Below are 15507 nucleotides of genomic sequence, written 5' to 3'. Positions count from 1 at the left end.
GGAAAATTGACTTGGTACAGCGTGGGTTTTGTAATTGGACAATCAGCCCAAATAATGACACAGGCAGCTCTGGTCACTGGATCTAGGCAGGATCCAACATGGGGATGCAATGAAGTGTGAAATAATAGTAGGAAGCACCCACGCACATGCTGAGATGCTGCTGGAAGCACGACTCACCACCACACTGTCCCACTAGCATCGTCTGTAACAGCTGCACTGTGGGATTGTACGCATTTGCATGAACACGTTCAGGCACGTGTTTGAAGGGCCCCGCAGATGCTCTGATCATGTGTCAGGAGGATGGCACAGGGTCACGGAGCCAGGGAGCGGAATCTGCTCAAACCGGCAGGGAGCGCTCGTTGCAAAGTGAGTGAGAGCTGTGGGCCTCTGTGAAGAGGCGGGCCCAGCTGTTGAGAATAATTCACAAGAACTGAATGAGTGTCGATTTTATAAAGAGGAGCAGACTTGAAATTACCTCCGGTCGCGGACCCCCTGGAAAGTCTTCCTGTGAATGAAAGTTGTCAGGATGATTTGCATACATTGAGGGTCTTCTGTGGATGCTCCACCTAAAGTTACAACAACAATTGTCTGTCCGTGCTCTCCTGATCCTTTAACTTTTTAAAACTTTCCACAGCCGTCTGTTACGTTAATGAGGTTCTTCCACTTAATCAGAGCACACTTTCAGAAATGTGGCAGCTGCACTCCAAGGGCAGGTGAAATAAGTAGATGGATTGGTACCTTGCAGTGCACGTCCATAGATCCCTGAAGGTAGCAGGACAGGTAAATAAGGTGGTTAAGAAGGCATACGGGACACTTTCCTTTAATAGCCGAGGCATAGAATATAAGAGCAGGGAGGTTATGCTTGAACTCTAGTTAGGCCACAGCTCGGGTACTACGTACAGTTCTGGACACACATTACAGGAAAGATGTGATTGCACTCGAGTGCATACAGAGGAGATTTACGAGGATGTTGCCAGGACTGGAGAATTTTAGCTATGAGGAAAGATTGGATAGACTGGGGTTGTTTTCTTTGGAACAGAGGAGGCTGAGGGGAGATTTAATTGCGGTGTATAAAATTATGAGGAGCCTAGTTGGAGTGGATAGGAAGGACTTATTTCCCTTAGTAGAGAGGTCAATAACTAGGTGTATAGATATAAATAATTGGTAGAAAGATTAGAGGGGAGTTGAGGAGAAATTGTTCACCCAGAGGGTGGTGGGGGTCTGGAACTCACTGCCTGAAAGGGTGATAGAGGCAGAGACCCTCATCACATTTAAAAAATACTTGGATATGCACTTGAAGTGCCATAACCCACAAGGCTACCAAGCAAGAGCTGGAAAGTGGGATTAGGCTGGATAGCTCTTTTTCCGCCGGCTCAGGCATGATGGGCCAAATGGCTGCCTTCTGTGCCATAAACGTCTATGAATCAATAAAGTCTCTACGGACCCCAATTTGAGAAACACTGCTTTATCTAGATTTGTTTCTTGTTGCTGCTGGTCACATGCTAATCACTCTTGCCCTACAGTTTCTTGTTCCAGATTCCACACTGAACACACTTGTCCAGCATTTCTCATATCAGTTCAATGGCGCTGATCCCAAGGCTTTCTGCTACTAATCCTGCACTAAAAATTGTTGGCAAAGTCGTTATTCTCCATCTCTGTTTCTTCTTGATGTTATAACTTTATTCCTGTAATTTATTCCCGACAGTCCCAGACTGATTGCTCTCACCATAAGGTTTCTGGCATTGCTTACTTTTGTCTCAAGGTTTCTTGCTTATAAATGCTTTCATCCTTCCTTCCTCCCTCCCTCCCTCATAAAGGGGGTTCATGAACAGAGAGACCTAGGGTATATGTGCACAAATCGTTGAAGGTGGCAGGGCAGGTTGAGAAAGTGGTTAAAAAAGCTTACAGGATACTGGGCTTCATAAATAGAGGCATAGAGTACAAAAGCAAGGAAGTTATGATGAACCTTTATAAAACACTGGTTCGACCTTAACTGGAGTATTGTGTCCAATTCTGGGCACTGCACTTTAGGGTGCAGAGGGTGCAGAAAAGATTTACGAGAATGGTTCCAGGGATGAGGGACTTCAGTTACGTGGATAGACTGGAGAAGCTGGAGTTGTTCTCCTTAGAGCAGAGAAGGCTGAGAATAGATTTGATAGAGGTGTTCAAAATCACGAGGGGTCTAGAGTAGATAGAGAGAAACTGTTCCCATTGGCGGAAGGGTCGAGAACCAGAGGGCACAGATTTAAGGTGATTGGCAAAAGAACCAAAGATGACTTGAGGAAAATCTTTTTTACGCAGCGAGTGGCTAGGGTCTGGAATGCACAGTCTGAAAGGGTGGTGGAGGCAGAGTCAATCATGACTTTCAAAAGGGAATTGCATAAGTACCTGAAGGAAAAAAGTTTGCAGGGCTATGGGGAAAGGGCGGGGGAGTGGGACTACTGAAGTGCTCTTTCCGAGAGCCAGCACTTCTGTGCTGTAAGCATTCCATGATTCTATGATTCTTTCTTCCTTTCTTTCTTTTCTTCCTTTCTTCTTTCCTTCTTTCCTCCCTTCCTCTTAGTGCATTGATCTCCTTTCCCCCACAACTTCTTGTGACTTGTCACAATGAACACGCTTATTCCATGATTTTATTGACAAAATGCACCGAAGATAAACTGCAAGACGAGAGTGATTGATGAATCACCAATACTAAATAATAAAAGTGAGCTGAGTTCCATCAATGTAGAAGCATTACATTGTGTGATGAAAGTGAACAGCTATGAGAAATGGTGGAATAAGATAAACCTAAACCTAATAAGCACAAAACTTAATCAGTAGGAACGATTCAGTTATAGGGAAGGGAACACTTTTCTATTTTTGCCATCCAATATTGGCATTCACCACAGCTGGGTTAAGTACACGATAAGCGAACAAAACTCACTTTGCTCATGCTGAAGAGTGTGCTTTATCCCTAACTTCAGAAGAGCGTCCCTTTGCACCAATGTAATTTGTCTACTTCCCACATCAGTCATTGTTGTGGGCTCTTGAGTAGGATTGCAGAAATCAGGATTAATTTGGCCAAGTTGTGACCAGTTTTAATGTTTTGGACTTGTGCCAACTACCAAACTCATTTCATTTCATTACATTTAAGACATTTACAGCCAACAGAGAGAATAGACATTCATCCAATCAGCCTAAAGTGGGCTCAGTTCAAATCTATGTCTTAAGAGGTGAAAGGAGAATTTGCTAAGCTAGTCTGATAACCAATCCTCATTACAGTAAATAACTACTTCAAGGTGATAAATTATCTTTATTGGTTAATGAATAATTGTGATAACAGTCAAATTTAAGTTAAAGTTTGGACTTTCTAGACCGAGCCATTATATTCATGCTTTCATGTGCACCAAAGTTGCAGTATTTTCTTTGATCAAAATATACCAGCTAGCAAGAAAATCTGTTTTGGCAAAATACAGTACAGTACTTTTATTTTAAGTAAATAATATTTTCAAACTTGAGATCTCTTCCCCTATGGGTAATAGAGGTTTCCAACAGCCTTATGCTATTGTTCTAATTTTATATTCTGCACCGTGAAATGGTCTCAGGTGAGGTAATTTCCTGCGTCTTACTAAAATAAGATTGCAATGTGTTGAAAACCCTCATGATATTTTTGCACCATGATGCTCAAGATTGTACTTTGCATTGCTATTGATATCAATGCACACATGATGAATTAAATTTAACCCTAAATCCTCATACAAAACTGGTTTGTAAACATATTTAGATACCTCTTGCAAGAATTGTGTTGCACAAAAAGAAATGTAGCGCTGGAATAAAAAAGGGTTAATAGAAAGAAAGAAAAAGATTTGCATTTATATAGCGCCTTTCACGACCACCGGATGTCTCAAAGCAATTTACAACCAAAAAATGCAGTAAAAGGAAGTCCACAGACTTTCTGGCAAGTAAGCTTAAATATTAAAAAGATCAAAAGCTACAGTTATTATTTTGTATATCTAGAATTTATAGAGGGAAAGTCCTGGCCATTCATGAATATATAGAATCATAGAATATTACAGCACAGAAGGAAGCCATTCAGTCCATCGTGCCTGTGCCAGCTTTCTGAAAGAGCTATCTAATTTAGTCCCACACCCCAGCTTTTTCACCATGCAAATTAGTACTCTTCAAGTAAATGTCCAGTTGCCTTTTGAAAGTTCCTATGGAATCTGCTTCCTCCACCTTTCTGGTAGTGTGCTCCAGATCTTAACAACCCTCTACTTATTTTGCCAATTATTTTAAATCTATGGCCTGTAGTTACCAAACAAAACCATTTCTCCCTACTTAATCTATCAAAACCCCTCATAATTTTGAATACCTCTATTAGGTTTCCCCTTAACCTTCTCTGCTCTGAGGAGAACAATCCCAGCTTCTCAAATCGCTCTACATAACTAAAGCCCCTCATCCCTGGTATCATCTTGGTAAACCTCCTCTGTACCATCTCCAAGGCCTTGACATCCTTCCTAAAGTGTGGTGCCCAGAATTGTGCAATAATCAAACTGAGGCCTAACCAGTGATTAGCATGACTTCCTTGCTTTTGTATTGTATTGGCTATTTACAAAGCCAAGTATCCCATATGCTTTCTTAACCGCCTTATCAACTTGCCCTGCCACTTTCAAAGATTTGTGAATATGCACCTCCAGGTCCTTCTGCTCTTGCACCCCGTTCAAAATAGTACCATTTAGATCTGTCTCTCTCTCCTTCCCTCTCTCTCTCTCTCTCTCTCTCCTTCCCCCCCTCTCTCTCTCTCTCTCTCTCTCCTTCCCTCTCTCTCTCTCTCTCCTTCCCTCTCTCTCTCTCTCCTTCCCTCTCTCTGTCTCTCTCTCTCCTTCCCTCTCTCTCCTTCCCTCTCTCTCTCTCTCCTTCTCTCCCTGTCTCTCTCTCCTTCCCCCGCTCTCCCTCTCTCCTTCCCCCTCTCTCCTTCCCCCTCTCTCCTTCCCCCTCTCTCCTTCCCCCCCTCTCTCTCTCTCTCTCCTTCCCCCTCTCTCTCTCTCTCTCCTTCCCCCCTCTCTCTCCTTCCCCCTCTCTCTCTCTCCTTCCCCCCCTCTCTCTCTCTCTCTCCTTCCCCCTCTCTCTTTCCTTCCCCCCTCTCTCTCTCTCCTTCCCCCTCTCTCTCCTTCCCCCTCTCTCTCCTTCCCTCTCTCTCTCTCTCTCTCTCTCTCTCTCTCCTTCCCTCTCCATTAACAAAAAACAAAGTTAAAGAACCACCTCCTGGGTGCTTAGGAAGAGTTCTTCAATCCCAACAGTTTCATAAACAGTTTTATAAACATGGCAGAGGTTTCTTCATTTCCCTCGGCAACGCTGGGTACTCCAGCTAGTATTATCTATATATATAAAATAGTGGTGTCTGTCTGTCTGTCTGTCCGGGCAACACTCAAAAGTTATAGGGCGTACCTACACATACGTTATATCAAAAGAAAGGTTATGATTAGGAGGTGTCCTAGGCATATTTACTTTTTGGTCAGACAAAAATTGTTCGGACAGTAGACAAAAAATGTTCAAAATTCCGCTCATTAGCGGTTGGTCAATCATACAGGGGAAATCCGCTCATTAGCATTGAGTGACGTGAAGATTGACCAATCCTACGGGGGGAGCGCGCTGCGTCACGGGGGGCGTTTCATGGCGTGTGTGGGCGGGGCCTAATCCTTCAAACTGAAAAGCAAGCAGCAGCCAATGTTGTTTGTGATGGAGCAACTCTGCCTCTGTCTGACCATGGGCCCCAGTCCCACCCTCACCCTCCTCCTTCTCTCTGCTTTCTCCCCTCTCTCCTGTCACCCCGGCCTCTCCGCTCGTGTGTTGTTTGCATCCACGGTGGATGAGCTGCCTGCAGGCCTCAGGCATCGAAGCCTCGGCCTCTCCTCACCAGCCATGCCCAAGCTAGGCACCGCCCGTCCCACTGGGCCCGATTCCAAACCAGCGGCCCGCCATCGCCGCCATCTTGGTAAAGGCTGGCCTCCTCCTTCTCCTTCTCTCCGCTTTCTCCCCTCCTGTCACCCGGGCCTCTCCGCTCTGCAGGATGTCACTGCTGAGCTCTTCGGGTCGGAGGGAGCGGGAACTCAGCTCGGGTGACTCGGGCCGGGCCTCAGGCGCTACACCACCCACGGGGTCTCCGCCGCTTTCTCCCCTCTCTCCTGTCACCCCGGCCTCGCGGAAGTAGGAGCAGCGATGATGGGCCGGCGGGGAAGGAGCTGCTGCTCGGGGCCGCGGTCGCGGCCCTTCGCCCGGAGGCTCGCCTACTTTGACGGCCATTTCGAGCAGCTGTGCCGGCACCGGCTGCCCGCCTCCGAGCCCGTTTGGCGGCAGGTGCTGGAGCCTCTGCTCCGCTGCGGGGCTGCACCAACCGGCGCCCGGGCTCGCTTTCGCTCGGGCCGCCGCACCATGGCACTGGCCGCTGCCGCCCTGCTCTCGCTCGGCTGCTGCTTCCTCCTCTGCAGCCGCCCCGGCGCTCGCTTCCTGAGCTTCTGTGGCCAGGCTCTACTCATCCAGGTCGGTATCCGCCTCGACCTCTGCGAGAGGTTGCACTGCCAATGCTTTCAAAATATCTCTCTTTATTGCAGTGGATGTCAGAGGGATTCTAATAAATGCCGTTAACCCAGCTTGCATTTATCTAGCACCTTCAACTTCTAACTTCCACCCCACCCCTTCCCCCTCCCGCACCCCCTTCTCTCTCTGTCTCCTTCCCTCTCTCTCTCTATCTCCTTCCCTCTCTCTCTCTCTCCTTCCCTCTCTCTCTCTGTCTCTCTCTCTCCTTCCCTCTCTCTCTCTGTCTCTCTCTCTCTGTCTCTCTCTCCTCTCTCTCTCTCTCTCCTTCCCTCTCTCGCTCCTTCCCTCCCTCTCTCTTGCTCATTCCCTCTCTCTCTCTCTCTCTCCTGCCCTCTCTCTCTCTCTCCTTCCCTCTCTCTCTCTCTCTCTCTCTCTCCTTCCCTCTCTCTCTCCTCTCTCTCCTTCCCTCTCTCTCTCTGTCTTTCTCTGTCTCTCTCTCCTTCCCTCTCTCTCTCTCTCCTTCTCTCTCTCTATCCTTCCCCCTCTTTCTCTCTCCTTCCCCCCTCTCTCTCTTTCCCCCCTCTCTCTCTCTCTTTCCCCCCTTTCTCTCTCTCTCTCCTTCCCCCTCTTTCCCCTCTCTCTCTCTCTCTCCTTCCCACGCAGACAGACAGACAAACTCATTTATATATATAAAAATTATTTGTCCTTTTTTCATAACAACATGCCCTCAAAAACCCCTCGGCACCGCCGGGCACTCCAGCTAGTTTTAATATATAAAAGGATCTGTCCGTCTGTCTGTCTGTGTGTATGTCCGCGTGTAACTCAAAAGTTATAGAGCGTACCTGCACATATGTTGTATCAAAAGAAAGCTTATGATTAGGGGAGTGTCATAGGCATATTTACTTTTTGGTCAGACAAAAGTTGCTCACACAGTATACAGAAAACGTTCAAAAAACGGACAAATTCTGTCTGTGTGTATGTCCGCGGTAAACTCAAAAGTTATAGAGCGTAACTACACATGTGCTATATCAAAAGAAAGCTTATGATTACGGGAGTGTCATAGATGTATTTACGTTTTGGTCAGACAAAAATTGTTTGGACAGTATACAAAAAACTTTCAAAAAATGGACAAAATCCGTCTGTGTCTATGTGTGTATGTCCTCGGTAAACTCAAAAGTTATAGAGCGTACCTACACATATCTTATATCAAAATAAAGCTTATGATTAGAGAAGTGTCATAGGTGTATTTACTTCTTGGTCAGACAAAAATTGTTCGGACAGTATACAAAAAACGTTCAAAAAAACGGACAAAATCCGTCTGTGTGTATGTCCACGGTAAACTCATAAATTATAGAGCGTGCCTATACAAATGTAATATCAAAAGAAAGCTTATGATTAGGGGAGTGTCATAGGTGTCTTTACTTTTTGGTCAGACAAAAATTGTTCAGGCAGTATGCAAAAAACGTCCAAGAAACGGTAAAAATCCGCTCATTAGCGTTGAGTGACGTGATGGTTGACCAATCCTACAGGGGAAGCGCGATGCGTCACGGGGGGCATTTCATGGCGTGTGTGGGCGGGGCCTAATCCTCCAGCCTGCCACCAGTGCGGGAGCGGGAAAGCAGATACACAGACAGAGACTGAGACAACCACGCAGCCCGAGACCCCGAGATACATCAAGCATACACCGACAGAGACAGATACAACCGCGCGGCCCGAGAGCCCGAGCGACAGCGAGCAGTGGAGCGGGAGCCGCCGCGCACGGGGGCTCCGGGTCACCAAGGCCGGGCTGAGTCCTTCCCCTTCCCCGTGGTGTCTTCCTCTCTTCTCTATCTCCTTCCCACACTCTCTCCTTCCCTCTCTCTCTCTCTCTCTCTCCTCTTCCCTCTCTCTCTCTCTCTCTCTCCTCTTCCCTCTCTCTCTCTCCTTCCCTCTCTCTCTCTCTCTCCTTCCCCCCTCTCTCTCTCCTTCCCTCTCTCTCTCTCCTTCCCTCTCTCTCTCTCTCCTTCCCCCTCTCTCTCCTTCCCTCTCTCAATTCAATTCAATTCAATTCAAATGCTTTATTGGCATGAAAGTTTACAGAGAACCATATTGCCAAAGCTTTCACAACAAAAAAGTACAGTTTTCCAACATTCTGTAGGTGTCAAACAATTTTGACCCTTGTTGGGTACATACAATATTACTTTTAAACAATATTAATTTAAACAGTCTTTGTACATCATTGGGTACATTCAGTATTAATTTTAAACAGTCCTCAGGTTGTGACATGTTGTTACATATTTGGCACCAAGGTATGGTCTGTCTCCTTCTCCCAGGACTAATCTTAATTTTGACAGGTCATCCAAATCTTTGAAATCTGGGGTTGTTTGGCTGAGCCTGTTAAATAATATGTTTCTTGATGTGTTGAATTTTTCGCATTTTAGGAGGAAATGCATTTCTGTTTCAACCTCGCCGGTCAGACATTGATCACATATTCTATTCTCTCTAGGCTGCCAGGATTTCTTGTATCTCCCTTTTTCAATTGCCAGTTGGTGGTCGCTTAGTCTGTACCTGGTGAGGGTCTGTCTCTGTTTTGTGTCTCTGATGGTCGAGAGATAGTCTGCCAGTTTATATTCTCTTTTTAGGGCCCGGTAACATTCTAATCTGCTTTGGCTTTTGGTTATTTTGTTCCAATGTTCCAGGTAGGTTTCTTTGCATTGTTTAATGATTTGGTTCACTCGGATTGGTGTTTGGATGGCAGTGTTGGTCTGGGACTGGTCAGGGTCCGGCTGAGTAGGAGTACTTAGTCTCAGTAGCAGCTGACTCAGGGGACTCCTTTCTGGGTTTAGCTCTTGGGTCTGGAAGGCTTTAAAATGAAGGGTGTCTGGGGAGCCAGTTTTGAGGTGATTTAGGAATTTTAGTGCTTGTTTTTGGATGTTTATTATCAGTGGGTATCTGCCTAGTTCGGCTCTGCATGCATTTGTTGGTGTTTTCCTTTGGGTGCGAAGGATGCTTCGGCAAAATTCTGCATGTAGGGCTTCTATTGTGTGTTTTTCCCATTTAGTGTAGCTATGGTGATTTAGCGGGCCCCATACTTCACTACCGTACAGCGCAATGGGCAGTCTCTCCCTCTCTCTCTCTCTCTCTCTCTCCTTCCCTCTCTCTCCTTCCCCCCTCTCTCCTTCCCCCTTTCTCTCTCTCTCTCCTTCCCCCTCTCTCTCTCTCTCCTTCCCCCTCTCTCTCTCTCTCTCCTTCCCCCTCTCTCTCTCTCTCCTTCCCCCCTCTCTCTCTCTCCTTCCCCCTCTCTCTCTCTCTCTCTCTCCTTCCCCCTCTCTCTCCTTCCCCCTCCCTCTCTCTCTCTCTCTCTCTCTCCTAACCACACTTGGCGTTGCAGAGGTTTCTTCATTTCCCTCGGCAACGCCGGGTACTCCAGCTAGTTTTCTATATAAGGATGTAACATTTGCAATCTTCCAATCCTCTGGCACCACTTCCATATACAAGGAGGATTGAAAGATTGTAGTCAGAGCTTCTGTTATCTCTACCCTTGTTTCCCTCGACAATCTAGGATGTATCATGTCTGGACTGGGTGACTTTTTAACTTTGAGTGATGCCAACCTTTTTAGCACCTCCTTTCTATCTATTTTTATCCTAACCAATATTTCTACTCCCTCCTCCTCCACTGCGACATTAACTTAGAATCATAGAATCCTCTTTTTTTGTGAAGACAGATGCAAAGTACTTATTCAGTACCTTAGTTATACCCTCTGCCTCCACAAGAAGATTTCCTTCTTTGTCCCTAAACAACCCCTCCATTCCTTTTTACTTTTTATATGTTTATAAAAGATTTTTGGGTTCCCTTTTAGGTTACCCGCTAATCTTTTCTCATATTCTCTCTTTGTCCTTCTTGTATCCTTTTTCAATGATTTATATATTTCTGAAATGAAAACTGCTTCATTATAAGCGCAAATATAATTTTTCACCAAAATATTTGAGGCTGTACATAATGATCCTACTATTGAATAATTACTCAACACTTCAAATCACTATTGATCTGTTTCCAGGCCGCTTACTTACTGTTGAAAAAAGATGATGCCTGCACCATTACAAAAATATTATGTTAAACAATCCACCCCAGGTAACCCAGCCACAAAGACCAATAGATTTTATATTGGACTTTCTCTCGTGCTGTGGATTCTAGATAAGCCCTGTCATCAGAGAAAACTATGATAAAGGCATTCATACCCAAAGGCTGTATAGACAAAAACAGAGAGAACAAGAAGAGAAGAAAGAAAGGAGTGGGGGGGGGGGGGGGGGGGGATAGGATAAGAAAAAGACAATGTAGTTAAAAAAGAAAAGAAATTAAAGGAGAGGGGAAAAGGTGAGATAAATATGTTAATGTCACATTTATACTCGACTAAAAGTTGTAGCATTGGTTCGATCTCTCAGTGATGCCTGCTTACATTGTAGTGAAGCTGGGGAAAGTAGGTTTGTGTGCATGTACTCAAATGCACATGAAGAGCTTTGTTGAAGGACCTCCCACTGACGGCCTGATTTTTTTAAATACGTAACAACAGTGGAGAAGGTTGTAAATTCCTTTCAATCAATTAAATTGTGACTGGTGGTACAGCAGGCTACCAGAGTATGTTTTAACTTTAATTGCCCATCTTTTTTTGGTGAGGCTTCATACCAGCTGCTTTTATACTAGTTGATGCCTGTTCCCACATGAGTTCTGATAGGTGATTGGCTGAAAATATGTTTTCTTGTTGCGAGCAGAACAGAAGATTTGGTTGCTTTAATAACAACTGAAGAATATCATTGACATTGAAGTATTTAAAATAAAGACTGCAAGATACTTAAAATGTCTCCATTTTTTAAAAGGAATTGTGTGCAGTGCAAGGCAGTGCCATGCATCATCGAACTGTATCAAAGTTCTTCTAACAACCAACAGTCTTCAGGCAAATCACTGCTTAGAATTTTTTTTTATATTCGTTCACGGGATGTGGGCATTGCTGGCAAGGCCAGCATTTATTGTCCATTCCTAATTGCCCTGAGTGGCTTGCTAGACCATTTCACAGGGCAGTTAAGAGTCAACCACAGGGCAGTTAAGAGTCAACCACATTGCTGTGGGTCTGGAGTCACATATAGGCCAGACCGGGTAAGGATGGCAGATTTCCTTCCCTAAAGGACATTAGCGAACTAGATGGGTTTTTACGACAATCCGGTAGTTTCATGGTCACCATTACTGACACTAGCTTTTTATTGCAGATTTATTTAATTAACTGAATTTAAATTCCCCAGCTGCCGTGGTCAGATTTGAACTCTTGTCACCGCATTATTAAGTCCAGGCCTCTGATTTACTAATCCAGTAACATGTGGTCCTAAGCCAAAAGTTAGTGATCATCTCAGGCTTAAACTACACCAGCTGGTGCTTTTTACCTATTAGGTCATCTGAGAGCTTAAAAAAACATGCATTTTTCAAAGAAAGTGATGCATGTCAATAAGAGTCAAATGCCCAAGCACTAATATTCCCAGAAGGGTGAGACTGAATGCAATGAAACGTGTGAAGTTACCTTTTCTTTTTCTGTTGTTGGGAGCCTACATTAGTTTATTTTTGTATGTGCAGTGAAACATTTAAGCACTATAAGTGGGAAATGTTTAGCCTGAATTTAACCAAATCAACGTAAAGCAGGTGGATGCTGAATATTTCCCATCAATGGATCATGAAATAAAATGCCCTGCTGCAAAGAGAAGCCACTCAACACCCATGACTGTAATACGGACATTAACCTCCTTGGGGGAAAAATTGAGTCACGCCCCCTTTGGGGTGCGAACTTCGCTTGGGTGCTACTTTTAGCGTCCCCAAAAAATTAGCACCCCTGCGGCCGAAATTCATCGGAAGTGCCCCAAGGGGGAAGCGGGGCGCTACTGGAAGCGCCCCACCTCCCTCTTGGGGTGCTGCGAGGGAATATCGCAGCACTATGGCGCTGCGGCACGTCATGCCGCGGTACTACAGGCCTTCCTCCCCTTCTTAAAGGGGAGGGGCCTAGCTCAGCATGACCCAGGGCCCAGCTGGGCTACCAGGGATCGGAGTGCTGGCAAAAGAGTCCGACACTCGAGACATGCCGGGCTCATGGAATGCAGCCGGCACTCCATGGGAGGGGGGTCAGGAGGTCAGGGACGGCAACGGGGGCAGGTGCTGGCAGGCGGCCAGCAACAAAAATGGCCGCCCGGCACCTCGCCTTTAATTAGCGCCGCCCCGGCTGCAGGTGGGCCACCCTGACCCCGTCGGACATAGCATCCGGTGGTAAGTCAGGGGGCGATACTGAAGATCACGGCTGGGGCGCGAGCGGGGCACTGCGCATGGCGATAACATCATTACCGCCGCCGCTAACACCCCGTTGAATTTTGCAGGAGGCATTGGCAGCACCGCGCCCGGGTGCTAGTTGCTTTGCGTCCCGTTAGCGCCCTCTTTGGGAGACGCAAAGCAACCGAATTTTTCCTCCCTTATGTCTTAAAAGTTCTGGGTTCTCATCTGTAAAACTGGAACCAACTTTGATCTTGTTAGTTGAAACATTTAAGAATGTCTTTAAAAGGAGTTTGTGTGAAACTACTTGGATACAAGACTTCATTCATTTCCTTGAATCATTTTGTTCTATGCTCGATTTTGAGAACTGTTTACGATGCATCCATATAAACTTTCCAACAAAAGATTGTACAAGGTGATTAAATGTGAGTGTATGAGGAACTGTGTGACTTTTATTAACAAACTTCAGTTTCCTTAAATTTGAGTTTTTGACTGATCTAAAAACTGTTCAGCATGTTGACTGAAAGCAATGAATAGAATCTCTTATTCATAATCTTACTGATTAAAGTAACATTTGAAAAATGTGAGCTTTGTTTTTTCTGTATAATGAGGCTAAATCCCAACCTCAATGGAGAACTTCCTGCTGTACTTCAATGCCTTTCTCCTATTTTGTTTCTAGAACATCTGAATTGTCCAACCCCGGTCTAAACCCAGCTTCCAGCTGGCCAATGGTGTGATTTGTATGCTCCAACCATACAATATTAATCTAATTGCTTTTGATGTGAGCTTATTCCACATATCCAATGCTCTTGTGACATAAAAATCTTCTAATCCCTTGTTTTACTTGAACCTTGCTAATTTTGTATTGTGCACTCTGTGATCACAGCTTCAATTCATCAGCCTACATCTGTATTCTAGGTTTTCAAACCCACGCTGGGATTCCAGGAGTTCTCTGAGGGCACCAGATATCTGTTCATCTGGGACCGAGCATACCATACACTTGGAGCAAAGTGTCTTTAGAAATCTCTATCCTATATTTTCTGTATTTTTTGACTGATTAACACATTATTTCTGCTACTGTATACTAAGAAAAATATTTTCTGCATTGATAACTCTGTTTTCCTTTGGTAGCTGACACAGACTTTCATAAGTTGGGAGATAGAGTCCAAAGGAATGTACCAATATTTCCAGGGGGGTCACTGACACAGAAAAGTTTGAAAATTATTTATCTGTATTACCTGGCGAATAAAGGTCTTAAAGTACCTCACCCAAGTAACCTTTCATCATGTGAGAATCTAAACAATGATTGTTGGCAAGCTATTTAACAGTAGCTCAGCTTGATACTGCTCTCACCTCACGTGCATAATTTCCAGAAGAGCACACTGGATAGTGATCAGGACCTAACCCCCTGTCAACTCTCCTTTCACCACACCAGTGGTGATAAGAGAATATCCCATGAGCTCAGCTTGGCCCAGGGACAAAGCCTGTAACATTTCTGGTCTGTAGGACTCTGATGCATTTCACTAGGGAACCACAAAGGTGATTTTAACCCTACCCACCTGGAGGAAACTGGGCGGGTGGGCAGTTAAAATCGTCCAGGTTACTTTTCCATTGGCAGGCGGCCTCTGGGCTGTGCGATTTTCCGTCACTTCTAGCCAAAACAGGTGGGAAGTCAGCTGGCGGGATTTAAATGAAGCCCTATATTTAAAATCGCCTCATTTCTGGAGCAGTGGCTGATACCGCTATCTGTAACTCACACCGCTATCTACCTGCCTGGAAATAAAATCGGGACCCATATATTTTCTTCAACACCACCATTTTACAGCCAAGTCCCAGTGAAGCCAAAATAGGCACTAGGAAACCTTTACATAGCAGTGTGAGCTGGTTATGAATGATGGGAATAGTTGGTGTAGTTTTCTTTGCCTATCAACACACAAAGAAAGAAACTAAGGAGAAATGAGTATGTTTTCTGAGCTGGTAGTGACAGGATGCTAGATCTATATAAATTCCACTTAATCTGGCATTCATCTGTAACAGAAAAGGAGGTATTAATGGCACAAGACTCTCATCATATAAGAGTTCTGCTGGTGTGCGAACACCTAAATTTTAATATGATAACCCTTTTTTATTGTAGGTATTCCTCAGCTGAAATTAGGAGGCAATGTTTCCAACAAACAAATCATGCAGCCATCAGCCACCAACGCACTTTAAGCACCTATGGCTGCACCTCATTTCAGATAGTAAGTATAAGCTTTGATCCCACTATAATTCATGGTTGCTGTGAGGGTGCAAGGCAAATGATGAATGATGGGTCTTTTCTGTTCAATTTAAATCACAACACTAAGACTTCTACTTAACTTACACTTGGAGTTTTCAAAAGCTCCTAAGTGGTTCACTAGTGTTGCAAAGAAGGAAAAAGTACAATGACTAGAAGGTGGAAAGAAAAACTAATGTAAATCTGAGATGCTCAATCAGTACAGAAACAATTATTTTCTTTTTTTATTTTCAGTTCATTTTGGAGCTCTTGAAGGTTAGGGATATTGGTGCTGAGGAATAGGACACTTTGCCATTTCAGGCACTCTGTGCCACCATCAAACAATCCCAGGTCAGATGTGCTATAATCAGTTGCAGAGTTAAACTCACTATACTCTGCCCAACAATGTACCTTAATCTCAAGCTCTGAAGAGCACCCCCTGCTGTAACAGTATGAT

At 44.9% G+C, this 15507-nt stretch overlaps 1 protein-coding gene across 3 annotated transcripts in view; it reads left to right on the top strand.

Annotated features, from left to right (window-relative positions):
• dock8 (dedicator of cytokinesis 8) overlaps nt 1-15507 on the top strand; it is a 430422-nt gene that overhangs the window by 100767 nt on the left and 314148 nt on the right. For all 3 annotated transcript variants that reach the window (XM_085984337.1, XM_085984330.1, XM_085984345.1), the window contains exon 2: nt 14931-15036. In XM_085984337.1, the coding sequence (XP_085840463.1) occupies nt 14931-15036 (106 nt within the window). The remainder of the gene's footprint in view (nt 1-14930; nt 15037-15507) is intronic.

The sequence above is a fragment of the Somniosus microcephalus genome, chromosome 1 (assembly GCF_052327205.1).
Source record: "Somniosus microcephalus isolate GS21.2 chromosome 1, FLI_Smic_1.0, whole genome shotgun sequence".
Taxonomy (NCBI): Eukaryota; Metazoa; Chordata; class Chondrichthyes; order Squaliformes; family Somniosidae; genus Somniosus; species Somniosus microcephalus.
The sequence above is the reverse complement of the archived record's forward strand: the minus strand, read 5'-3'. Positions and strand labels throughout refer to the sequence as shown.